General features: G+C 35.3%; 1 protein-coding gene across 1 annotated transcript in view; it reads left to right on the top strand.

Annotated features, from left to right (window-relative positions):
- The window catches only part of LOC131693369 (SCY1-like protein 2), a 302,979-nt gene that overhangs the window by 184,521 nt on the left and 91,464 nt on the right, over positions 1-26,994 (top strand). The window contains exons 9-14 of the mRNA XM_058981132.1: positions 11,621-11,751; positions 11,915-12,029; positions 12,631-12,776; positions 12,859-13,012; positions 19,338-19,514; positions 19,884-19,956. Coding sequence (XP_058837115.1) covers positions 11,621-11,751; positions 11,915-12,029; positions 12,631-12,776; positions 12,859-13,012; positions 19,338-19,514; positions 19,884-19,956 — 796 coding nt within the window. The remainder of the gene's footprint in view (positions 1-11,620; positions 11,752-11,914; positions 12,030-12,630; positions 12,777-12,858; positions 13,013-19,337; positions 19,515-19,883; positions 19,957-26,994) is intronic.

Genomic DNA, 26,994 nt, shown 5'->3' with positions numbered 1-26,994 from the left:
AACTTTAACTCCTTTGTGGAAAAATGAAGCATTCCATACTGCTATTGAATATTCCTTGTTCATCCATGAAATTCAAAAAGCCAGCGATTATGACTGTGAAGAAGTCTTTGAATACCATAAAGCTAACTTTGACAATATCTTCAAAAGTCGTTTGACCCTTAACAAACTTACTAGAATTTATTAACTATTCACTGATTGCAATTAATAATGGAAACTACATTGAAGCACTTTATACAGACTTTAGTAAGGCACTTGATCGCATTGATATCCCAATGTTACTTTATAAATTGATAAAGATCGGAATTGAGCCTGAGCTACTTGCATAGTTAGAATCATATCTCTCTAACCGCCAGCAAATAATTAAATTTGAAGGAAAGCAATCTAATCCAATTGAGGTCACCTCAGAAGTTCAACAAAGCTCTCATTTAGGCCATCTATTATTTATTTTATACGTTAATGATATCTCCTTGATTCTCAAAAAACTGAAAATATTAATTTATGCGGACGATATGAAGCTTTACTTGGAGATAAGAAACGCCGAGGATATTAATACATTTCAAAACAAAATACATATTTTTCACGCGTGGTGTCAAAAATCCTTATGAAAAAATGTTATTCAATAACCGTTAATCGAAAATGACAAACACCGAATGTTTAGATTACCTTAGGAAATCAGACAGTAGTAAAATGTGAAAGAATTAGAGATTTAGGAGTTATACAGGGTGTTTGGTTCATGGTTAAGAATCTCTCGAGGGGTGATTGACTGTCATATTTGGAGAAAAAATCGTTCTACACATACCATCAAATCTCAATCGTTACAAAGTTATTGAACTTTTTGTGTTCAAAACTTATTTGTCTTAAAATAGCTCTAACTCAAAAAGTATACTTTGTATTTCAAATATTTTAAGTTCGTTAGGAAGGTAAGAAAATTTCCCATTGAGTGATGCCCTCACATGTTTCAGTTAATGAATTTAAGTAACCTTTTCAAAGCAATTTTTTAAAATTTAACAATTTTGATCGATTTTTCGTTCATTTTTCGAAACTCTTAATAGTTAACATCATCATTTTAATAATTCAGATTTTAAGCTTGAAGAGCTGCATAATTCGTTCTTTGACATGATAGATTTAACTTTTCTTGTTTTCATGTGTTTTGGTTATTGAACTTGGATATTTTTGTCTCATTCTCTTTAATACTAGCTCTAATTGAAAAAGTAAGGCACTTGTATTTTTTTTTCTTTTTATTCGAAAGCCAGGAAAATTTTACATTGAAAAATGTATTAATACCTTTCAGTTAAGTGAATTTACCATTCTTTTAGAAGTAAATTAGTTTAAAGCTAGTGTTAGTATTAGCATTTTCGTTAATTTTCTTAAAATAGTAAATAATAAACATCACCATTATTATCATAGAAATAATGCATCTCAGCAAATTCTACAATTATTTCTTTGACTCTACTCAATTATCTCTTTTTGTTTCCACGCAAAATCAATTTTATCACATCGTTTCATATGCAAAAATAACGATTTCGAACCCACTACATTTGTGGTGAGGTCGTACTGTGTTAACTATTAAATAGCAGCGAAACGAAAAGAGATATGGATAAAGTGTCAAGCAACAAGTTATAGAGAATGTTAAGAGGCACCAAATGACCAATAGTAACGATAAATTTTGTTGATTAATAATTAGAATAATTACAAAATTCCTCGAAAAACGCTAATTGTAAGCTAATTTCTTAGTAAAAGGCCATTTACTATCCTTAACTAAGAGATATTTGTACATACATCGATAGAAAATTTTCTCAGCTTTCAAATGAAACCTTGGAAATAACGATATAAAGCATATTTTTTTAGAATAGAGTCTTTTAAGCACTTGCAAGTCGATTACACGAAAAGTTTAGTAATGAAATTACAAAGAAATGAGAAGAGATAGGAATATGATGTTGAAGAACAAATAATGAATTGTCCTAAAACCCAACTTTTGGATAATAGATATTGCTATAATCATCATTCATTATTTTGAGTAAATTAACAAAAACCTCCTCAAAAACACTAACTTTTAACCACTTTACAACTAAAAGGTAATTAAAACTAATTAACCGAAAGATATGAGAACACCATTCAATTGTAAATTTTCTCACCTTTCGAATGGAACTGAAACATTTAAAATACAAGGTATACTTTTTGAGTTAGAGGTATTTTGATACAATTAAGTTTTTTACACAAAAAGCTCAATAACTCTGTAACGGTTGAGATTTGATGGTATGTGTAGAACGATTTTTTTCTCCAAATATGACAGTCAATCACCTCTCGAGAGATTCTTAACCATGAACCAAACACCCTGTATTAGATTCTAAGTTAAATTTCATTGATCATTATAACACATTTATTCACAAAGCTAAAAACATGCTCAGTTTTATAACATTCTTTAGCTATCATTTTGAAGATCCTTATACAATAAAATCATTATATATTGTATATGTTAGGTCGATATTGGACTATGGCAGTATTATTTGGTGTCCTTTTTCAAGCAGACATGAAGAACGAATAGAATCGGTACAAAAACAGTTTTTATTATTTTCCCTTCGTAAATTAGGATGGACAGCATTCGCTCTGTCATCTTATGAAGCACGCTGTTTGCTTATCAATATTCAAACATTGAAGGAGCGTCGCGAACTTGCAATGTTTTCGTTCATTCGATTCAGCTGAAATTTTATCCAAATTAAACTTTTATGCACCCTCACGACAGCTAAGTATGTTTTCAATAACTCCTTTTCGCACAAACTATGCAAGATATAGCCCCATAAATCGAATGATGTCTATTTATACTCACTATTGCAACTCAATTGATTTTACAAATGTCTTAACTGAAACTAAAACAATATTTTATACACAAAAGAAATTCTAATGCTTAAAAGGATGATTCTGTAAAAGCCAAAATTGTTTCATTTATATTAAATTTACGGAATATGCACATTAGTAATTAAGGAAAAACAGTAAAATAATCTATATCGATTGACAAAATAAATAAATCAAGATAAATCAAAAAATGACAGTCGTGAACAATGTTCTCTACCGTGTACAAGATAAGCGACCGCTGCAATAACATAGCAAAGATAATGCGCTATACCTATAGTACCCCCAAAAATGTGAGAAATTTTTTACAAAAACAAAAATTAATGTTTAATATAAAATTATAAAAAAAAACCCATTTTTTTAACTATGCTATATTATATAGGATGATTTTTTTTTATTTTTTTGTTTTTTATCAAGACCATATAGTTTAATTATACATATTAACTTTTTCAAAAGTTATAAAAATTTTGCTGCGATCGTTTTTTTTTTCTGGTCAAGACGCCCCACTACGAGAAGTTTCAGTTAACCATGGCTCGGGCCCAGTGTGTCCACGCATGAAAACGGTACTGGGTTGCTGTTGGATTTTAAATTAGTGTTTTAATTCGAATATTTATTATTATCTATGGTTTGGTTTTCGGAAGCTCTACCATTAACTAATTATGTCCAATTCTTTCCATACATATGTACACATGTCGGCGAAATGTATGGTATATACAAGTATGCTGAACGATAGGATAGCATGGGACACAGGTTATTAGCAATCACAACACACTTTCTTGCAAAATCGCTTGCAGAATACTTCTTCGACTTTTATTTTCTTCGCATTCAATTAATTTGGTTCTAGGAGCTACTAGTTATACTCACAATCCACTACATACCCAATGCACTAGACCCTTAATTGTTCTGGTAGTTGAGATAAACGTACTATTCGGAGTACGCAGGGATATTAGTGCATAGCTATTTTTACGAACCATTCGCAATAGATAAGAGCACTGCGACGTAAGAAACATGCCACACAATAAATTATCTTTACCGAGAAAATTCTCAAACAACTTATTAACCAAATTGAAATTAAAGTGCAAAAGCCAACGCAGAAGCTGGCATGACCGCGTCTACAATGCTGCTCGTTATTTGTTGTTTTTGGTCTATTAGAACTGAACTGCCAGATAGAGGCGGTTGCTTTGAGCACAACATCGGCCTACGCAATTCGTGATGCCACCCACCATCATCGCCATCATTGCCGGCAGTTTGCATCGTGTTACGAGCTACTCCACCAGGATATATGAGTATTAAAATACGTACACATTACGGGTCCACATTGCATCAAGCGCTATAATTAGCTCGCTCGACCTCGATTCAACACAAGAATCGTGTGCAAGGGTGTTATTTTGGGCTTTCGTTCCTGGAAGTCAGCAAGCTATTTCCGTTGCTTTGAAGGTATATATACAATGCGAAACCGCAAAAAAGGCTCAATTAGTATTTTTTTGCTGTGGAGAAATAAAACCAATTTAAAAAGAAAGTAATTAGCTGACTAAAATCAATACTCGTTAAGTTTTTTCTTCGAAACAAGATTAAATTTTCCACACAATAATGTTCTCTCTTTGCAAGTGTCTAGGTACTGGTGTTGTAGAGGCTCAGGAGAATTGCCAAAACATTATAGAACACAAATAAAATAACATATCTTGGAGAAGAAAAAGTTCCAAAAATCAGTGTTTGGACAAAGTTAGAATTATTTACGTGGAAAACCTTCCACGTAAATAATTCATATAATCACTTATTATTAGTATCACGGCATTTATAACATGTATTATAATATCATGCATTCCACAGGACAACATCGTTTTGAATCGAGTCATTTCTGGTACTCGTGTAAATAAACTATACGAACATTCTCGTAAAGACTGCTTCGGTTAAAATCCAGACACTTTTATTCTTTTGCAGAACCTCTAATGGTCGGTTTCAGAATGACTAGAATGCGGTTTGGTGGAAGTCCGCTTGGACCTTTGCATTAGGGATCATTCATAAATGACAGAACCCGCATTCTGTGCAGCGCTAAGGCGATAGCCAAACAGCTGACGCTGTTGAACGCGTTCTTTACGTCGATCGTACCCACGGCGCAGTAACGATTAACCCTCTTTCGTTGCAATGCATTTTCGGCACTAGGGATGACTGTGCGTATAGCGTCCACCGTCGAGATCTCTTTCCGGAATCCGAACTGCCTTTGCGATAGTCAGTCTATCCTCACTTTCAGCGTAATTTGTCAGCCTGTTGAGGATTACCCTTTCCATAAGTTTACCAAGAGTATCCAGCAGGCATATAGGTCGATACGATGCTAAATCTCCTGGCAGCTTCCCTGGTTTTGGCAGCAACACCAGCTTCTGGATCTTCCATCTATCCGAGAAGTAGTCATCGTCCAGACATTTCAGTAGATCAATCCTCAGCATTCCCGGTAACGCCAGGATCGCGGTCTTCAGTGTCACGTTGGGGATACCGTCCGACCTTTTGCCATTATAAGGAGCTTGTCATTGGAGCCTCGATTGTCAGTATCATTTCTCTCGGCTGCATCAACGTACGGCCTTGCGGTTGGGTCCTGCTTCGTGAAAAGACCCTATACAACAATTTGCAATTTGTCAGCGCACATTTCAGCTGGCGTCAGTGGAATCTTGAAGCGTTGCCCCAGGGGTTAGCATTTACTTCTCTGCACAGCTCCTTGTAGCAGGTGGACTTACTAAGCACTACCTCGCGTTTAAAAGCGGCCCTAGCCGCTCGAAATATCACCTTACACTCTTATCTGACTGCCTAATATCTTGTTCTCTGAACGCGTCTTCTAGCTTTTAGGCAGGCAGCACGCAAGATGCTGAGCCTTTCGTTCCACCAATACGCTGGACGCCGGCAGTTCATCGGCTCTATTTTTCTCGGCATTGTTACGTCACACGCTAAAGTTTCCGACAGCTCACCGGCATTGGAAATTGGAGCTAGGCTGCCAGCCCGAAGTGCATCCACAAAATGGTCCTTGTCGAAGTCCTTTATTTTCCACTTCCTCTCGCTAGTACTCACTCTTCGCGTTACTATGCAATTCCACCGACCAATGGTGTAGTTGATCGCCTAGTGGTCACTATGTGTGTACTGCACACTAAATCGCCAATTCGTGTTATTCATCACCGTGGGGGAGCATAACAGCTACATACGAATACGCCATTGCGGTGAGACCTGTACGGGCCCTTGCACGCCTAATATCCGAGGACCAAGCACCTGAAGCATCGCTCCATCGGCTTGGTAACTCGCGAAGCGACTCTCAGCAAGCGCACCGACCATCCGACACCGGTAATCGAGTTGTCGCCGTTTGAGTGCCTCCATAAGATTTCCAAATCCGGATAGTCGTCGGTACATCTAGTTTATTCACTCTTCAGTTCTTCTACGGTCGTTATATCGTCTAGACTCTAGACCCTTGCACTCGACTACGGCTTCCTGAGACTCACGTTAGCTTCGCTGCCCAACGATTCAGCAACAAGCTCGCGGTAGGTCAAGCTCTTGACGGAAGCATCCTTCTTCAGCTCGAAGATTATTTCACCTTTCTGAGTGCGCCTCGTTTTAACAACATTCTCTCCCAACTCCTTCAGCTCTGGGTCCTATCTCACTTTCCTGAGAAGTGATGCGTAGTACGTCCTATCGTTCACTTCGATGATGAGTGCATCGCCCTTGTATTTCTCCTAAGAAAGCTTTCGTTTCTCTTTCTTCTCTTGTACTTTCTTCTTGTCTTCCTTTTGTTTCCGTTCGCTCCGCTTCGCCTGCTGACTTCCCACGATGCACCAGCCACGGTCTTTCCCAACGTTCCTCTGGTCGCTGGTGGCCTCCAGCTCGATCTTCTGCTTTTTTGGGTCATCTTGCTACACCAGTGTATCTCTCACTCTTTTTTCCGAGCGAATATAGTTATGATTCTTCGGTGTCGGCTCAGTTTCTGCCATCGCTTATTCTGCGGCTTCTGTGAAAATACCATTGCATTGCACTACACATGATCGCATATTTGTCCCGTTTTCTATGGGATTTCCTATCTTTATGGGACTGACTTGCGACAAACTCATAGAGCTCGTCGATCTTTTTCCTCAACTCCGTCAAGTACGACTTCCCACGATGGGAGTCATTCTGGGTGGTGTCGCCACTTGGTCTCAGGATGAACAATTGATTCAGTAACCCCATCTCACGTTGGTTTCTTTGTGGCTCACTCTGTACCAAGCCGCTGCTAGAACTCGCTTTGGCTACAGGTGGCGTAACCGGTGATCTCTACAGCTTACCGCTCCTTACAAACGCAATCAACCAAAGCTGTTCTTTAGAAAACCTGTGAACAGATGATCAGCCAAGTAAACAAAAAGCGCACCAAATGTCATTCCGGTCGAGCTGGGGCTCGGTAAGTACCGCTATGTAACGCAGCGTGTACTGGTTCATCATGTCCTCCTTTGCTTCGTATGCCGCTGCAGCGCTGCCCCTGAACATATCTGTGCGTAGGCATGTGTGTATGTATGTGTGCATTAGGGTGGGACAAAAATTAGATTTCAGCTCCGAGCAACTTTTTAGTTACTATTTGGGTCCTAGAACAACTGTGCAAATTCTTAGCTCGATCGATGAAACTATATTTTTGCGCCCACTGTTTAAAGTTTACATGGGATTTTGTATGGGAAAATTAACTTTTACAAATTAATTCCTCCAGGAGTTGCCCATTACTTCCTAAAAATAAATCGTTACGTGGCTTTTATAGGAAATTTAACTAAGAAACAAAGTCTCGAAAGCCACGAAACGATCTGACGCTTGAGAAAAAAGTTATTAAGCTGAAACCGATTGATGCTCTGACGATTGATAAAATATTCATTTTTTCTAGCACCACTGCTGTTGGTTGTCCAATTATACGCAATTTTGTTTTAATCCTCTCTTAACGTATATAAATCGTTTATCTATACTATTTGGTCACTTCGCAAGGTTTTGAGGGATAAATTGAGGCTTCTTTTGTACATAATTAGAGAAAGTTAAATTTTTTGTACATAATTAGAACGTCAAAAGCAGTGATGCTATGAAAAGTAAAATTTTCATCAATCTTCAGGGCATCCATCGGTTTTTGCCTAATAACTTTTTTCACAATCATCAAATCGTTTTGCCGTCTTCTAGACTTTGTTTCCTTGAGAAATTTCCTATAAAAATCAGACATCTACTTATTTTTAGGAGATAACGGGCGACTCTTGGAAGAATTAATTTGCAAAAGACAATTTTCCTATACGAAATCCCATGTAAACTTTAAACAGTGGGCGCAAAAATATAGTTTCACCGATCGAGCTAAAAATTTGCAGAGTTGTTCTGGGAGCTAAATGGGACCCAAAAAGTTACTCGGAGCCAAATTTTATTTTTTTCATATAACCATGTCCCACTCTAGTGTGCATGCTTTGTGTACCTATGTGTGATTAAGTTCTGTATGTATGTAGCAAACATCAGTGATGGACAGGGTTACCATACTCACAGATTTTTCTGTAATGTCACAGATTTTTTTTCTCGATTTCTATGGGATTTGATCACAGATTCTTTTTTTACAGATGACAGATTTATGGCATGTTGATTAGAATTTCACCGATTTCCACAGATTTTTGGAAATATTGTGATTTTTCGCAGATTTTTTGGAAATTTGATGCAGATTTTTTTCGGTTTAAGTCATTAAAGATGGTAAAATGGTTTTTTTGACCGAAACACTGATTTTAATGTGACATCCCTGGTGATGGACAATCAAGTATTATTTGGCCACATTGGTCACTTCCAAACTGGACAAATATCTGAAATAATTTTTTACGGGATTTTCGATGTTAGCTGAACCAATGTCCGCAATCTTGTGTTAGAATTAAGAGTAAAACATCCATAGTTAGGGGAACGGTGCCTAAGACAGACACCTTAAGGTTAAATGGTAAATTCGACTCATCCATGGATTCTTTGATCGCAAATTGCACGTAAATCGTAATTTGAGATTATGTTGCATCAATAAAAGAATTTATACTAATAAAATTTCAAACAGAAACATGTTTAAAATGGTTTTGAAAAAGAGGCTCAAAATCGTCATTTCAAAAGTGGTAGGGGAACGCGGGGCAAGTCCGACACCTTAAGCGCAATAATTTTTCTAAAATTCCACAAAGTTCCTAAAATTTTATATTCTGTGCATAATCCTTGTTTAGGCGATTCTTAACAAAATATAATTTTTTCAGCATTTCAAAAAATTGAATTCATTAAAAATTATTGGTTGCCAAAAAATGGAGAAAAAAGTCATTTTAAAAACGCTGCGGGTAAGACCGACACCCCAAAGGGGCAAGAGCGACCCCCTTTTGAACTTTCTTTTTGTCCAAATTTTTCCATTAAAAATGTATTGTGTATGTGTGATAAAGTGCAATTATGTGTATATGAGTATGTGTGATGCAAACGCATACTTTCTGTAGTTTCATCGCGTAGCAAGAGGAAGAGCATTCGAATGCGTGGTGTTATGAATAAATAATGTTTAACGCATGGTTTATATTATGGTACGGGTTTTCTCAAGTAATTCTTTCGAGCTTTATTGCCACTTCTATAGCCATTCTAACGAGGAAGAGCTGTTCTGCAAGCAGATTATATACGCTGTTACTAGGACTCATTCACTTAGAAGTGACGCACGCTTCGTAGTAAGCTATCCGTGTTGTGATTTTTCGGAACACTGTTGATCAACAATCCGACGGTCAATGAAATTTTTTCATCAATATCATTTCAAAATCTCATATTAGATTACACTTTTCGTATCTTTTTGTAATATTATTATGAATCACGTTCAATTAATTTTTAATTGTTTTGGTCGGCTTGAGACAATACTGATAAATGAATGCAAACAACATAGTTTCCGTGTATTTCAATTATTAACATGACGTAATTATAGTATAATTGAACACAACAAATATACCCAGTCGTTTGTATCGAATCAAAAATGAACCCAATTATCTAAACACCGTGTCGGTCTTACCCCAACAGCGCCCATTTTTGTTAAATGCTCAATTAACAGTATTGAAATACTTAAACTTATCTTCAATACATACAAATAACGATATGGAGAGTAGAATAGAATGTGTGACAAAAAAACTGGTCATTTTCAAAGCTTTTGTATTATTAAAACCTTAAAATGTATCAACTAAAAATAACATCCAAAAGCGCACCAACTTTGCTTTCGTTTGTTTTGTTTATTTTGTTGACGTTTATGAACCCATATGGCATCGATATGTATCGAAATGCCAAAAATAATCGTACTAATAATATCCTGTCATTATTGTATGATTTAAAATTTGATATCAGGGAAAAGTCGTGGGGTGTCGGGCTTACCCAGGGTGTCGGGCTTCCCCCCAGTTCCCCTATGGGAAAGATGGACACCTGGGGTGGGTAAGATGAACATGCAGCATTGGTAAAGATGAACATAGGATAAGGGCAGAGTGAGACACTTCTCGACCAATAAGTTTTGTTTTCTGTCAGTACATCACAATGTAATGATAAAAAACAGCCCATGGGTATGCAATTTGATGGCATTTTGCTTTGTATTGGCGTAAGAAATATGTCCATCTTTCCCTACCCTACTGTCCGTCATACACAAAATGACACAAATTTTAAAAATGTGTCATACTTGATTGTTGCAATATCTTTCAAAAGCATTTTAAATCTTCTAGAAATGTTACCGTATCATTAAAGTTTTATTTAATTTTGCAGTTTGTGAGAAACGCAGTGTCCATCGTACCCACAGTGTCCGTATTAGCCGACTTTCCCCTATTTGTTTTAAAAACAAACGGCCAAAAATGAGCTTTGATCACATTAATATTTAAACGGTTAAAATCCAAAAAGTGGAAACCCATATTCTTCATATTTACAGGAAAAGGGCAACCTTCCGCATTTCGAAATTAGTGGTATTTACGAGTCCAAGAGGGGGCAGCTGATAATTCGTGCTTCCTGTCTTTATCATTCGTTTTAGGGTTATAGTTTCTTTATCAAAGTTGCTGTATATCACCCAACGCTTCATTTGACCATATCAAATTAGTTCGGAATTCGACAACTAGGGCGGTGCTCTTATTAACTGAAAAAGACGAAAACGCATAATAGTGATTACCTAGGTTTCGTAATGTCGTAATAATAATTTATGGATGTCTCTTATAATTATGAAGAATTAAAAAAAAGTTCTGTTCAGAAATTACTTCGCGTTATTTTTTGAAAACGAATTTTACAGTTTAATGCGCTTTTCGCTCGTTGAACCACACCACGTGCCAAAATATTGAGTTGCAACAAAAAATAAAAATGAGCCTCAAATATGATTTCAATGCCACAAAATTACCCTAACGTGACGTTTTCATCAAATTTGGACAACTTATAAGGTTTTGTCCGACTTTTGTATGGATGGTAATTACTATGTGCAATATGAGCAACGAGAACCTTATTATGGAAAACGAAGGCTGACAATAATCAATTTTATCTTTTAGACAAAGAAAGAATTTTATTTTATAAAAAAAAGTCACATTGGCCCGCTTCCATACTAATTGTTATATCAACTTTGGGCTCTAAGAACCTGATAGCACTGGTATTCATGAAATAAATTTCTCTATGTGGCTATCAAATGTGCGCTCTTATTTAATGTTATGACGTTGGCAACCTATAAACAGTAGTGTCGAGGTTTTCGTAAAAATAAAACAAACACAACCAACCAACGGCTTGCATCTAATTGCTTTCAAATTAAACCAACTTTCAGCTAGACGAAGCGGTTCACAATATACTGCCCAGGATACCAATTCCACTACAAGAAGCAACTACTCGGTTGCTGAAAAAGTCTCCCGTTGCTCGACCCACGGCTCAGCTGCTGACACTCATCAAGTACTTCAGGTAAGTTCCGCTGTCTCGCTATCTCAGTCATCAAGTACTGCCACATTATGCACTTAAACTTTTAACAAGCGTAGCGTCGAGAGAGGTAGTGAGGCACTAATTTCATTCCGTTTTTCATTTTCTATCATTCCCCGCGACTGCTGCCATGAATTACCACACGTAGCGATCCCGCGGTTCAGGCACTGCAATTCCTGGACGTCATCAACATGAAGGATCCCACCCAGAAGACCCACTTCTATCGAAGTACATTGCGAGAGGTGCTCCCCTTCATACCACGGGTGAGTTGAAATTGATATTGAGTTTTCCGGTCTAGCAGGTAACATGAACCAACGATGGCTTCCGCTCGGTTGTAGTAAAAGATCTCGCAACCGGAAAAGTGTTTTTTTTTCAGTCCGCACCGGAACAATGATAATGAGGCAGGATCGGGATGGTGTGGTGTGGGGTTGTTAAATTTCGTGTCTACGAAAATCTAAGATAAGTTCCATTCATTATATTCCAACATCCGGGTGGAAGCCTTTACGCAGGGATTGAAAGTTTTTACTGTTACTGAATTAATTTAGAATCAGTTGCAAAAGATAAAAGAATCATCCTATATGAATGTTATTTAAATATACATAGCCGCTCGTAAACGGTTGGAACCACTGAGTGAAAATTTTTGTTATCTTTTTCAACGCGACCTTCAACCTGAATGAATAAACTAAGAAGACTTCCCCTTCTCACAAGAGTTATTTTTGTGAGCATATCACTGAATACAGGGTCGAGGACAAAGAAATCTCGTTACAGGAACTCTAACTTATTCATTCTCTGAAATCAATAGTCCACAGTTGGAACGATTGCTGACTTATAAACTTACAACATTCTATCTTTTTCCGTGGTAAGAAATTGTGGTGGCAGCACATCTGGCCTAATTTGCAGCAGGAAATGCGTGCTGATGAGGTGCTAGCTGCGGTACTGCAACCCGCTCTAACTTTGGTCCAAGAATCTTCAAACACTGAATACGAAGCAATCATTTTACCAACCTTTAAGTAAGTCAATTCTCCAGCGAAATGGAAGGCCACGTACCACGTACCCGTTCTGACACCGACGTTTTCCTATCACTTTCCGCAGGACTGTTTTTGTAGCCCCTAAGTCTATACAAGCAACCGTAGCGTTACTAGAGAACTTACACATAATCCTAGAGAAAACACCACGAGACGACATCAGGACGGAGGTGCTGCCGCTGCTATTCAATGCGCTCGAAAGTACAACGATACAGGTGCAGGTGAGTAGTTTCCTCTGCACCCTCTTGCAGCAATTTTGTGTAGCGATAGAGGTGCTCGAAACGCTCGCTAAACGGTACCACTTTGGGGTAGGGTACAGTTTACAACACCATTTATATCAATATGTTCTCGAATCCAATCGATATCTTTTAAGTGTTCATGCTAGCTCATTTCAAAAGTTCACTTCATTTTTGCAATAATAATAAGATTCAATAACGAAGCAAAACAGTCAAACCCGGCTAGAACGTAGCCAGCCAAGGGGCCCGGGCCCCTCAAAAATCAAATCGAAAAAAAATGTTGGAAGCCGCATAAAACCCGAAGTTTGGAGCCACACAAAAATTCGGGTTGAAGTTATTTTAAAAAAATGGAACGTGACATCGCATTATAAAACCAAAGTTTGGTTCACAACGGTTTGGTAGAAACCCTGAACACTTGGTAATTTTTGGTTTTACTCTGTTTAGTAGATCAGTTCGTTTAGTAAATTCAATGGTAAAAAGCCCCAACGAAGATTTTATTTTCAAAAATTGTGCTCTAGAAAATTGTGTTTTTCAAGACTTTCATTTATCACTATTAAGGTATCATGAATGCATTTAGAAATTATTTGCACTCAAAATGAAATTTTTGATTCTCGTTAAAGGTTTGATTCTCAACATTTATTGTTTTACACAACTTGTTGATAAAAATGTTTTAAATAATATGTTGATACAGGATAATGTTCAACAATAGTAGCCACGTTTACAGATCGTCGCTGTTGTGCTATCTTACGTCAAGCGCCATTTAGCACATTTCGAGAAAAACGATTTTTAGAGTTTGAAATTGAATATCTTGAAACTTATAAATGGCATAAATAAGTCAATTGATGCTTCTATCTATTCTGTATTAATCTCTCAAATCTTACGAAGATCGGTTGACAATGTTGCGAGCTTTTACTATAAATGTAAACAAAAAAAAAAAGAAAAAATCATCAATTAATAACTTTTATTCATATCTTTGGCTTCATTAAGTCTATAAACAATCGGTGAGATGCATTTTGTAGGAAATGAGTCAAGGAATCTAAAAAATTGTTATTTTTGGTTACAGTGCACTATGGTCCCAAAGCTGTATTTAGGAAGACAAAACTATTTGCGCTAAAACCGTTGGTTTTAGATATATAGTATCTTCGGCAAACTTTGTTAGTACTTTCTTGCCGCTATTTTTATATTAGTTGAATTAGGGTGGTTCTTGTGGTTAGGGTGTTCAAAGTATCAACTTCTTAGATATGTAAAATTCAGCTACATAATGTTCTACAAAGTTATAAATCAATCAAATTTAAGCAACTTTTCTTAAAAAACTATGTGGCTATCTCTAATGGCTCATGTGCTATAATTTTTGCAATATTTAAGGTGGGGTGGCTCTTTAAAAATTGATTTTCTATTAATATCTTTTTATGTGTTAATTTCTCGCTAATACTTTGTTCTAGAGGTTTTTAGAACTTTTGTAAATACACATTTTTGCCGAAGCAATGAAGTTTCTATCTCTTTTGTTTGCATAGTTACAGGCGATTTTCAAAACAAAAATGGTTTTTTTCAAAGCAATATATCTTCCAACATTGCAAATGGATTTTCAATCTTTTAATTTCATTTGAAAAGTATACACCAAGCTAACTTGAGCCAATCCATAGACACAGTCATTTGAAGCAAAAAATTAAAAACTTCTTGGCACATTTCTCGCTACTCAGTAACCAAGCAGAATATCAAAATTCTGAAAACACCACTTTGTAGAGATTTTTTTGACAAGTTATGTGGCATATCTAACTCAGTTTACCCCAAAATGGCGTTTGTCATTAGTGATGTCTTTTTTTTACTCGATTAACGCAAATAATCGATTAATTTCTAAAATAATCGAAAAATCAATAATCGATTACAAGCTTTCGGTATAATCGAGCAAATCGAGTAGCTGATATCGATTAATCGAGAGCATAATTAATGAAGGGTGGCATTGAAAACGAAAGTCGCAGAGCAAAAAAATATGACCAGACTTCTCCAAATTTTTCAAAATGTGTCGAGCGACCTTTTTTTTTTTTGGTTGACAAACTAGGATTTACTAAGTAATCGATTATTGAGTTTAATCGATTATTTTTGTCGATTAATCGAATGAATTAATCAATCTCTCAAATATTATTCGATTAACGGATAATCGATTATTTGCAAAAATCAGACATCACTATTTGTCATAAGATAGCACAACAGCGACGAGATAGTCTCCAAAACAAAATAAAATTTCATTGAATGGCAATATGTTTTTGATTGGTTTAGATATGAAATACGTTTAAACATATAGCTGAGCTACCACAATTCTTTTTGAAAACATCATAATAGGACAAATTCAACCTTGAATTGTTCAAAGTAAACCAAATAAAAATTTTTTATGCCAATATGACAAAAAAATTATCAACTATTTATTTTGCAAAGTATATTTCTAGTGGGATGTTAATTAGGTAAATAAGTTATGGATTTTTGTTTCTTCTCTAATATAGCATTTGAGTTGAAAATATGTGTCCTGACTCTATTAAAACAGGATCAGCAAAGTCTGAAAGTCAAATTGAAAACTAAACTTGATGGTGTGTTGTTGCGGGTAATGATTACTCAGGTTGATATTGTGTTGGTCTTTTTAGCGGTTAAAAGTTCAGAATCGAACGTACAAAACTTGTCCTCTGACGCGTAGTATGTAATAATAGCAAAATGAGAATAAAATTAGATGTCATATTTGAAAAAGTATACCTGAACTGAGATTTAAACAAGATTTCAATTAGTTACTCAAAAGGAAATACGATTTATACATGCTATAATTTAAATGTTTGACTTTGAGATTCTTTTTATCCAAAGGTGATTACGGGATCCTTGTAGTTTTATCCAATTTATCAACTCTGCAAATTTACATAACTGTTTTTTTTTTCATTTTTGCTCTAACTGCATTTAAATGGCTAGAAATGAGTTAGTAGGGAAAATTATCGGAAGTTTTGAGTCATAGTACTCAAGGAAGAGCAAAGATTTAAAATACATGCCGCAGAAGTTAGTATAGTATAGTCTTATATGTGCATTATGATTCAGTGGTGATACAGAATATAATCCTACAGATAACTCATTTTCGACAAAAATCCATATGGGACTCTTCTGCTTTTATGGTCAGTATACTAGTCTTGTTGTACAGCCCTATAGTAAAACCTCTATCGCATTTAACAGTAAATTAGAAAATCAACATAAAAGATCGTATAAAAACCACATAAAAATCATATAAGAAAGATTTCATTGTTTATCGAAACATCGTTTCTAGCAGATGTTTTGAAAAAAGCTGAACGGTGTGCCAAATACCGTTATTAACAAATAAAAATGAGCATCAATACGACATTTGAATGATACAGTATCCAAGCATTTTCTCAGTAAATTTCCATCGAGAGATTCGAGAGACGATTTGATTTATGACGTGTATCATAAGACATCCAGCATACACTCACAGGTTTGGTAAGCAAAAAAATATTTGTCTACTTGTTTGGTGTTTGGTATTCGAAAGATATAGTGTTTAAGTATATTCCCTGTTAAATTTATAATATTTCATTGGCGAAATCCGAAGTTATAGCGATTTGAATTATATACGGTCACCGATGGGTTTTCTAGCAAACTTCAAGCGTGAATCCATGTTTGTCCATTGACTATTGACAGTCGTGATTCGTCGCTGGTTAGACAGTTTTTATCAGGGACCGCTTTTTAGTTGGACCTCCGCTATTTGATCCGTTGTCGAACTAAAAATCAGCGTATCATCTTTAAGAAGAACGGAGTGTGATTATCAACCTTCAATGAGCGCAACGGTATTCGAAATATTTTGCTCGCAGTAAAAAAAGTTGAAAAAAAGTAGGGTTTGTATGCCTATAATGGACCCTCTGCCTATTATGGACCCCCTGACGCTTTTTCGTCAGTTATTCCTCATTAATAACTATTTTTAACGTATACTGTTGGTTACAGGACAGCTTTAAGACTTAGATAGAAATTAGAATGTGTTTTTTCACCATAATTCATTTCAAAATTGATATCTGCACTCAATTTCAATCCAGTGTAGCATGACACAGGGTTTGTATGTAATTGTTTTACTACTATAAAAAGAATACTTCGCTCTGATGTAAATAAACTACGCATGAAAAGGATATTGTTTTACTGGTTAATACCTAATACTAAGGCAATCTTCTGCGATGGTCTAACAAACTAAGATAATTTAAAATTTATATTGAAATTCTGGGGGTCCATTATGGGAACAAGCGAAACTAGGTATCTGCGCATTATGGACCCCTGACACAATAATATAACTAGAAACTTGTAATAGCAACTAATAGAATTAAAAAGAGTTATCAACATTCTGAGGATTCAGTATAAGATTGATTGAAACCATCGAACTGAAAATTTTGCAGCTTCTCAGTATTGGATCAACAAAATTTGTGGTTCCTACACCAATCAATAGACCAAAACTAATAACAGTAGGTACAAATACATGAAGGCTGCCATGCAAAAGTTCATTCGAGCGACTAGAACCATGTTCTGTCAAAAGAGCGTGCAGACAATTTGATGTATCACGCTCTACTGTGAAGTATCGCGGAGCATATGGAAAAACTGGCCTGAAGGAACAAGAAAAGGTCCACGCTTCCCACCATAGAAGAAAATAAAATAGTGACATGCCCGAAAAGATTACCTAATAACCACGAAAAATAAAATTCTGGAGTAATACTTTAGCAAGTTCGCCATGCACAGGTTTGCAGAATGATTGCAATTTATTCACTAATATCTTTCTATTTAAAAGTAATAGAATAAATATATTGATTTAGAAAAAAGGTGGTGCTAAACGTTCAAGAAGCTTTACTAAAATTTGATTATACGGAATACTGAAATAAATACCGTAAAATGTAGCATTGGAATAACTTTCTTGAAATCAACGAGCTGTAATTAATTTCATTTTTAGAGTAAGATTATATAGGTCGAAATCTTGTATATATTGCATATATCCAGGCAATTTCATGTCCATTATTGTTACGTACTTTTATCGAACTTTTTCAGGAAAATAGTAGAAATTAAATAGTTGGGAATTAAATCATGTAAATCATGGGCCCTGTTAGCTAAAAATACTTACGGTTTCTTCAAAACGCTTCATGCTTGTACATGAATGTACAAGCAATTGTATGAACTGATCAAAATGATGCAAGAAGTTGTGTCGTTTTTAACTTGTATTTGGTATCTCAAAATATTATTAAATGACGAAATATTCGTTGTCTTTAGACACTGAACATGTTTAGTGCCGACTTGTTAATATTGCAAATGCTTTACTCCACTGTATTGTTGATGGATTGTCATAATTCGACCACCAATCAATTCAGACAATTGCCAATCACAATTTTTGCAAACTTGTGTAAGACTTTCTATAATGCAGACCTCATCACCTTACTCATAAGCGTCATAAAAATCACATCGCTTGATATAAAAGTCATGTTTGCATTTGAAATCCGCAACAGATCAAAAAAATTTAATTCATTAGTCAAAGGTTTCGAGTGCCATTAAAATATTTAAAGAAAGGAAAGAATAACAAAATTTTGTTATTTTTCATATTTTATATTTTTCTTATATTGCTATGCTAAAACGACTCTTGATATTAGCAGAAAACTGAAAAAATACAATTTTATGTATTAATTGTTGGATATGCGTATAATGGACCCGGGTCCATAATGCGCATATTCGACCCTGGGTCCATAATAGGAAAAGGGGTCCATTATAGGGATATGGATACCAGTTCGAAATATCGAATTTTACTATAGGAATCAAGTTGAAATGCTTTAAATTTGCATTATATTGTTTGAAAGACTTGGTATCATCAATTGATAGAATATTACATTAAAAGTACAACTGAATTTATCCAAATTCTTTGAAGTTGTTAGCACCGTCTACTGCGGGGTCCATTACTAGCACATTAACCCTAGTTTCTTATTCATCCATCGGTCGGATGTAGGATTTTTTTTCGTTAGGTTAGGGTTTCTAATGACCAATACATTTTAAGAGTTGTCTAATCTCTAAAAGCGCATATTGCTTCTTTATGTGTTACCTGGGGATATTCCGGGATTTCTACGTCTTTTTAGTCAAGAAAAAAATTCTTCCACCACAACCATTAGTGTCAGCAGATTCATTTTGAGCACCTCTATAAAGGGTTCGATTCAATGTGCAACTTACATGTCGGAAAAACCACACGAAATTAATACCCTTTTCCAATTGCGTTTTCCCTTTCCCTTGGCGCATACTGTATCCTTATTTTACCTAGAGTGCTGCACTAGTGGCAGTGACGAACGTATACGACTATCTAGACGACATCACAATTAAGAAACTGGTGCTACCCAAACTGAAATCGGTTTTCGAGAAGAACCAAAGTGATCTGAAGATCATGGGAAACGTGCTGCAATGTGTGGAGCGGACACTAGACAAACTCGACAAGTCACAGGTGAGTCCGATTTTTTTCCACCTGAATGCTTTCAGCAGCTCTCCGATTTTTTGCTTTGCTCAGCACATTTAAAAAAAAACACGCCAACTCAAAACCTTTTGTTGAGAATTCATTACATCAGTCGGTGAGGCACACTACTAATCCTCCTCCCTGACAGTCTGATAAAGTTTTCACATCGAGAGGAAAGTTTGAAACACACACACAACTTACAACAACAGATGGTTCTTATATTCAAGGCACAACTCACCATTGGCACCACAAGTTCAACATTGATACCTGAGTGTTGTTTTATATACCCATGCATAGTTCATCATCTCATTTCTCTTCTTCGTGTATTCAATTTCATGGCCGACCCCAAACCACCTGAAGATCATAGACGAAGTACTGCCATTACTGCTCGAAGTCAGGCTGACGGATCCGGATATAATTGTGCGAGTTGCCAGTAAGTACAGTTAGACTAACTTTCAGATGAGTTTCTCTATCGGGCGGGGTTTTTGTAAGCTAAAGATAATGTCTCCATAATCAATGGCCTTGGCCTAGATTTGATAGAGCCTGGACCTATAATCAAAATATCATAGAGTTATTTGGTGTGTTATTTCAAAATTTATTATCTCATAAAATCTACAAATTTCATCTTTTGTTATAAAATTAACATTTTTTTTTATTTCATATATTTATATCGTCAGTAATGCGGGAAAATCGTCAAATAATTTGCCCAGTCTTATAGAAATCTTTGAGAATACATACTGAACGTTTTATTCGAAAAAGTGTTGCGTTGTTCATTGTTATGTGCTTGTTTAGCGGCGCTATTAGTTATAGATTATAAATATGTAGATATCAGTTACGGATCCAGTGGGGCGGTCCTGGAGGTCCATATTCTCCCCCGCCCACTGAAAATTTTTCAATTTGTTGAGAAATTTTAAGTTAATTTTAATTTTGTATTAGTTTCAAACTCAAAATCATTTCAAACCAAATTTGACCACCACAGCTGATTTTCATTAAATCAGATTTTAACGTGTAACGAATTGTAAAATGACCATTTCAAATGGAAATTTCAATCTTGAAAGTGTTGACAACTAATCGCTAAAAAGTGCGAGTTTACGGAGAAGTGATAAATCCATCCCGCATAGCTAAAGTATCTCTCCAATATTTCGTGCGGGAGTAAAGCTGGGGGTGATTAGATGTTTGCAGAATCTGTCGGTGGCCTATATTTGCAACAGGTGACGTTGAGTGAATTTCAGTGTTAGGTAACAGGTTTCTGGTTCCATTTCGTTATTCGTCTCCACCGTAGTGGTTGGATGATAGTGGTTCTCTCCAGTGACGATGGCTGCCACTGTTAGCAATGGTGACTATGGATCTAGGATTACCACAATATGTGTATCCAACAATTAACTTCGGAGAACCGACTTTTTTGCAATTTGTAGAGAAAATGATGCCCAAAAATCCATTCATCAATGTTAAATCCGTTGAACATATCTTTGGAGGACAAATAGAAGGTGCAGCTACAGAGGCACAGGGCTTACGATACATACTAATAGCCGCAAGCACAAAGCCGCACTAACTGTTTTTAAACCGGACTAACTTTTAAACCGGCCTAAAATATTTGGTAAGCTTTAATCAAACGATGCTGTCATTTATATGGCTGCGTTCTGATCTGCGTTACACGTCAATGTTAAAAAACAACAAATTCAAGTTAAAGAAAATGAGTAAATTCATTCCGATATTTTCTTGCAGTAAAATAGCTTTTCTTCGTCAAATATCTCGTTCCATAGGGTTTGAGAACAATTCTGTCAACTTGTTGCCGATATGTTTCTGAACATAGAACTTTAACGTGTTGGATAGTTGAAAGTTAGCTGATGATGTGCAGTACTTTGTAGTGACATAAAATGCACAAAAGAAAATAAATTGAGATACATATGCATATTTTTATTCAGTTTGAATAGGCGCTCGTCGAGTTAGAGGTGGCTAAACCATCGGTTGTAATTGGTGCTATGATAGTTATTTCTCGACAAAAATATGATTACTGGTTAAAACCCAACTGTCAAAATTATCTTTGAAAGGAAATTCCGGATAAACCGTCGCTGGATAAACACAGTTCATAGCAGTTAATGGAAGAGAAAATTTTTCTCTTTTGTTTACTGCCAACATCTGTGATTGGCGAGTAACGGTTTGTTCGGAATTTCCCTTCAAAGAGAATTTTGACAGTTCGCTTTTAAGCCGGAATTATATGTTTGTCAAGATTTCAGACTTTTATTAAAAAATTGGATAAAATATTTCAATTTAAATTTAAAATGAACTGTGAGTGGCATTCTAATTGAACATGATACCTATCGACGTGGGGGAGAACATTTATTTTCGTTTCAAGTGAATTTTCACAAGTTTGGAATAAAGATCAATTATCAATGAAGGTCTGCGAATTAAAATTCTACACGTTTTTCAGCGAGGTTTAAATAAAAAGTAAACAAAGATCAAACAGAAAATTAAACTTTGACAGAATGATCATTTATATTCACGAGCGATATGTTTTTTTTTTTGGCACTGTGGCAGACAGAATATAAACATATTTCTATAATGCATCAATGCAAATTGGAACGATTTATGCCAAAAATCGAAATAAATATATTGATCACCATAAATTTCAAAACATTCTGAATTCAGAAGTTTTATGTGATTTTATTCTTATTGGAACATTGCACATATTTAAAATCAATTATTTACTCTTAGCTTAGGGTATTTGTCATTTGTTTGGATCTATCCCCTAAAAACAATAATTTTCTTCCGTTATTTACTTTCTTTGATGTGTGATACAATAGATATATGGGCAATCATTCGTGAAAATATGTTATCGATTTATATTAACGAATTAAATGGTCCCGTTTATTCTCTTAGCGATAAGCAAAAAGAACAGAATCAAAACAATTCTTATTGTAGTTCTGTTTCTAATACACAAAAACAACTTTGATCTGACTTGATTGAATAGATCTCAATTTATCCAAACGTGCTCTACTGTAACCCTTTTATGTGCAATTGGAATCAAGCGTGTAGAGAGAAGGAAAGAACGAGGAAATAAAAAAAATACGGGTAGATAAACACGGTAAAAAAACTTTACCCATTTTAAGTATTCAAATTGCCCATTTTCGGAAGTTATTCGAGCTGTCAAAAATGGGTATTTTTTTTGCTTCTAACAATGGGTGCTTTTTATTCATTTCACAACTACTCGATGAGATAATGTCAATGGATATACTGATCTTAATAATGAGTGAAAAGTCATTAAGAATTATTTTAAGCGAGTTTACTAGTTTGCAGGTTCGTAGCGGAAGCTGCAAATTACCGGCCTGCATCTGAGTACGTGGAGGAAACGGAACATTTCGGCAATGCTCGTAAAACTCGTTGTTTAAACTACTGAGGATGTTGCAAATATGCGGAAGTTTGGCATTTTTAGAGCAGCCAAAAGATCCAGCCACCAAAAATATATCCAGTTGGCAGTTTTATTTTGTTAAGTAGTTAAGGAGACAATAATGTGAAATGAATGTTATTTTATGTTTTTTTTAATTCAGAAATAATTCTATTGACAGTATTTTTCATTCTGGCGCGATTTTCATGAATGGATATTTTTCACGCGTTTTGTTGTAACAGTTCTGCGAAAAATAAAGGGTACAGCATACCCAGGTTGATGTACAAGAGCTGTATTCATTTATGGATACGAACTCTTTACCCACTTAATGGGTTATTCCAGTTTTATTGAAAATGCGTAGTTTTCTACGCATTAATTAGTATTTTATTTTATTAGTGTAGTTCGACAGTGCTTGTCTTTCCTACCTGATAAACTGATTTATTTATTGCCATCTTTATTGCGAGCAAAGGGAGCCATATTTATCCAATAGCGATGTACGTAGAATTTTTTCGATATTTTGATTTCAAGCGAAATGGCGTAGTTTTGAATGAAAAAACGTAGAGAATGTCATAAAAATTTACACAAAATCGTTAATCAATAAAAAGGTAAGCAATAAAAAATTTAATCCTGCTTACGTGACTAGAAATATCAATTTTGAATATACTGTGAAAATTTCAAAGCGACCAAAAATCATTTGCTCGAGTTACATTTCCGGCCAGTGGTTTCGAGAAAAACGCGGTTAAAGTTTGCAGTACACATGGGTTATACATAAGAAGCGTTGCGGCAAAATTGAAAATTATATTTTTGAATTGTTTTCTTTCTCCATGTTTTGAGATATCATTTTTTACATCCTAAAGCACATTTTAGACTAATAAATAAAAAAATCGATTGTTTTAAAATTCTACACTGGAGTAACCGCTTAAACAATTTATTATTTAGGATTCATAATTAACTAAAACGTTATTTTGCTAATAATGGTGCATACTATCGAGAACGTTATAGAGCTGTATTGTTAGGCGCTAGCCACTCCAAGGGCTTGAAGAGCTTCTCTAACATTACACTTAGTAGTTTGTCAGTTCAGCCAAATCTAACTGTTCCAAATTAAATCAAATGCTTATAGAAAAAGAGTGGAAGCTTACAAAAAGCTTGAAAAGTTTGTATCAGTTGCTGTTCTGCAACACATGAAAAATGCCATAAAATTTTTTAATTTGCTTCAGATAATTATGTCGTCCATGGAATGGAAATCTGAAATTTTAGCCTGGTGGGGCTTATTATACCATCCTACCCAACTAGTCTACTAACCATGCATATAGAATTTGGCAGACCTACTTTGCTGAAAATGAAGTAATTCAAATTATCAGCACGATTATCAAATCATGCCTGAATTACCAAAAGTCCAGTAATTTTAATTAATAAAAATTATAAAATTATAATTAGTCTGCCATCTGTCTGATAATGAATTGATAATTATAAATTTACAAATTGAACCTGATACTGGATGCAGACAAAATTTCTTGGACCAATCGTTCTGAATTTTGCACAATTCTTCTTCTTCACATCATTGCCCAGGCAACTACAAGAGCTTTTTGCAAACTGCTAAATATTATTATTTTACAATAACATGTTAATCGTTGTTTTAGCAATAATCGGACTTTGGTTTCAAAGTACTACGAAAAAATCGAAAATCGACCAAAAAATAAAAGCTCCCTTAATTACTTGTGAAATGCTGTGACAAACAACTGTGCAAATGTCTCAACGTTTGTCCAGTAGATATTGAGATATGGTGTATACCGCAAAACAAGATTTCAATGTGGCGCCTGACTGAAAAGACAAAGAATCTTTGCATCGAAAAAAAATTAAAGTATCCAATTTTTTGCCGATAATACCTTACACAACCCCCCTTAAATTCCGACACGATTTAAGCGATTTTTCCGGATTCAACTTTTTGCGTCATTTTGCCAAGTCATCTGTCAAGTCTCAGCTTTCACAGCTCTTTCATACCCTGTGCATTAGGGTGGCACAAATTTTAGAATTCAGAAGAACCGATCTAAAACTACTTGCTATACGACCTCATTCAATCATGCAAAATGTTGATTTGATAGGTTGCACTATATTTTAGCACAAATGGTTTAAAGTTTGTATGTGATTTAACATGGTTAAACGATCCACATTATTTAATATTTCGTAGATACGCTCCTATGTAATCTAAAAATATATGCTATGCTGATTTCGGTAGATACGAGTACCGTGTACAACTTCCCCGAAGAGTGTAAAAGGCTGCGACTTCTGGTTCAAAAATTATTCTTTATACAATGCTAAGTGTCTACATCGTTGGTGAAAATTGAATTTATCTGGATACTCTGGCTGATATTTCAATCAAGTTAACCGTGATATGCCAGTCATAAATCGAACTAGGCAGCTATCAACATAACCGGTTTTATAGTTCAGATGCGAGCGTCATAAATACACAATCAGAAGGACACGAGTTCGATTCTAAATTATCAATATTTTATTTTATTTTTTTGCTGCCTGTAAAGCGGGAACATTATTATGTAGAATTGTTAGTTTCCAATAAAGTAATAAGGGAGATCAAAACCGTTCTTTCTGACGTGTTATTTTATTTCATCAAATTTATATATTATATGCACGATGCTACTCTAATCTAAATTCCTGGATGATCCGTCCAAAAGTTTTGGTTAAAATCAAATCGTGCTTCATGGCCGGAGACACTCTTGCTGGTGTATAGTGACAGATATTGCCCGACTTACTCAATTAACCAACCTTCACTTTACGGGGCACTCTATAGCAGCTCCAACTCCACGGGGATGTGGTGAACATCAGTTGAGCTTCAAAATAACGAGAATCTTGCCTGCTTCAGTCTCGTTTCAATTTTAATTTGCTCAACGTATATTATTGAATTCAAAAAATACATAAAAATAACTCTGTTCCAATTCGATCCCAGGTCCTTTGGATCGCATGTTTTGGACGATACCATCTGGATTATATTTCCGCTTTACACAAATGGCATAACTGGTGACCACTACAAATACGTCAAGGTTCACTTGATTGGGTAGCCAGAGACAACACTATTTTCATAAACTTCAGGGCAACGAAAGTTTAATTTTGCAATAACTCATGAACCAGTTGTCATAGCTATGAACTGTCTTTAGAAGAAGTTACTCTACTTGACTGAATCTATAGAATGCAGCATAAAATATATTTTTCAGAGGCACCAGGCGGCATATTTATGAATTTAATGAAAATGTATTATTTTCTCATAGTAAACTCCGTACAAACTTAGAATCATTTGTGCTAAAACATGCTCCAACAGATTTGATTCAAATTTAGCATAGGAGTTCGTTGAAGAATTACGAATTTTTCTAACTTGGTTCTATGGTATTTAATTTTTTTCATACATCCTCGTGCCACCCTACTGTGCATATCTGTTCTATCATAAAGAATTAAACGAAAATTTGTACTACAGCGGAAATGCGAATCGTTCAAGATATGCTAGAAAATTATAAATTACGAAACAATACAAGCAATCTCCGATAACATTTAAATAACGATCAAAATGAGAATATTTGTAACAGTTTGTTTGCCGTCATATTTAAAAGTGTTACTTAGGCTATATGGCATGGCTCCATTTACAATTTTTTATTCAATCTCAATCTTTTGAACTCTTTCAAAAGCAGTAAAAATATAAATAAACTTCCACTTGCTTATGGTGTTCTTTGTGAGAAGATACAACTAGAAAAGGGAACAAATTGTGATTATATATTCTTTTCCTCATGTAAAAATAACTAAAAAATTGTGAGCAAATTAAACTTCACTCATTTTGATAGCCATTGGTAAACTAACGAACGAAAACAATTTTCATCTCTGAATCCAATTATAAAATTTCGTTCGACAGTTTGTTTCAATATGATTCGACTTCTGCTAACCTGCAATATAACTCTTCGATGTGGCGTTTTGAAATGAGCGTGTAGCACCTTCTAGATATAGGACGATAAAGAATATTTAAAAAAATGCATTTAAAATTATTACACCTGTTTTTCGTACGGGATAAAACTTGCTTACTTGCCC

The sequence above is a fragment of the Topomyia yanbarensis genome, chromosome 3, assembly GCF_030247195.1.
Source record: "Topomyia yanbarensis strain Yona2022 chromosome 3, ASM3024719v1, whole genome shotgun sequence".
NCBI lineage: Eukaryota > Metazoa > Arthropoda > Insecta > Diptera > Culicidae > Topomyia > Topomyia yanbarensis.
This window is presented reverse-complemented; position numbering and strand designations above follow the sequence as displayed.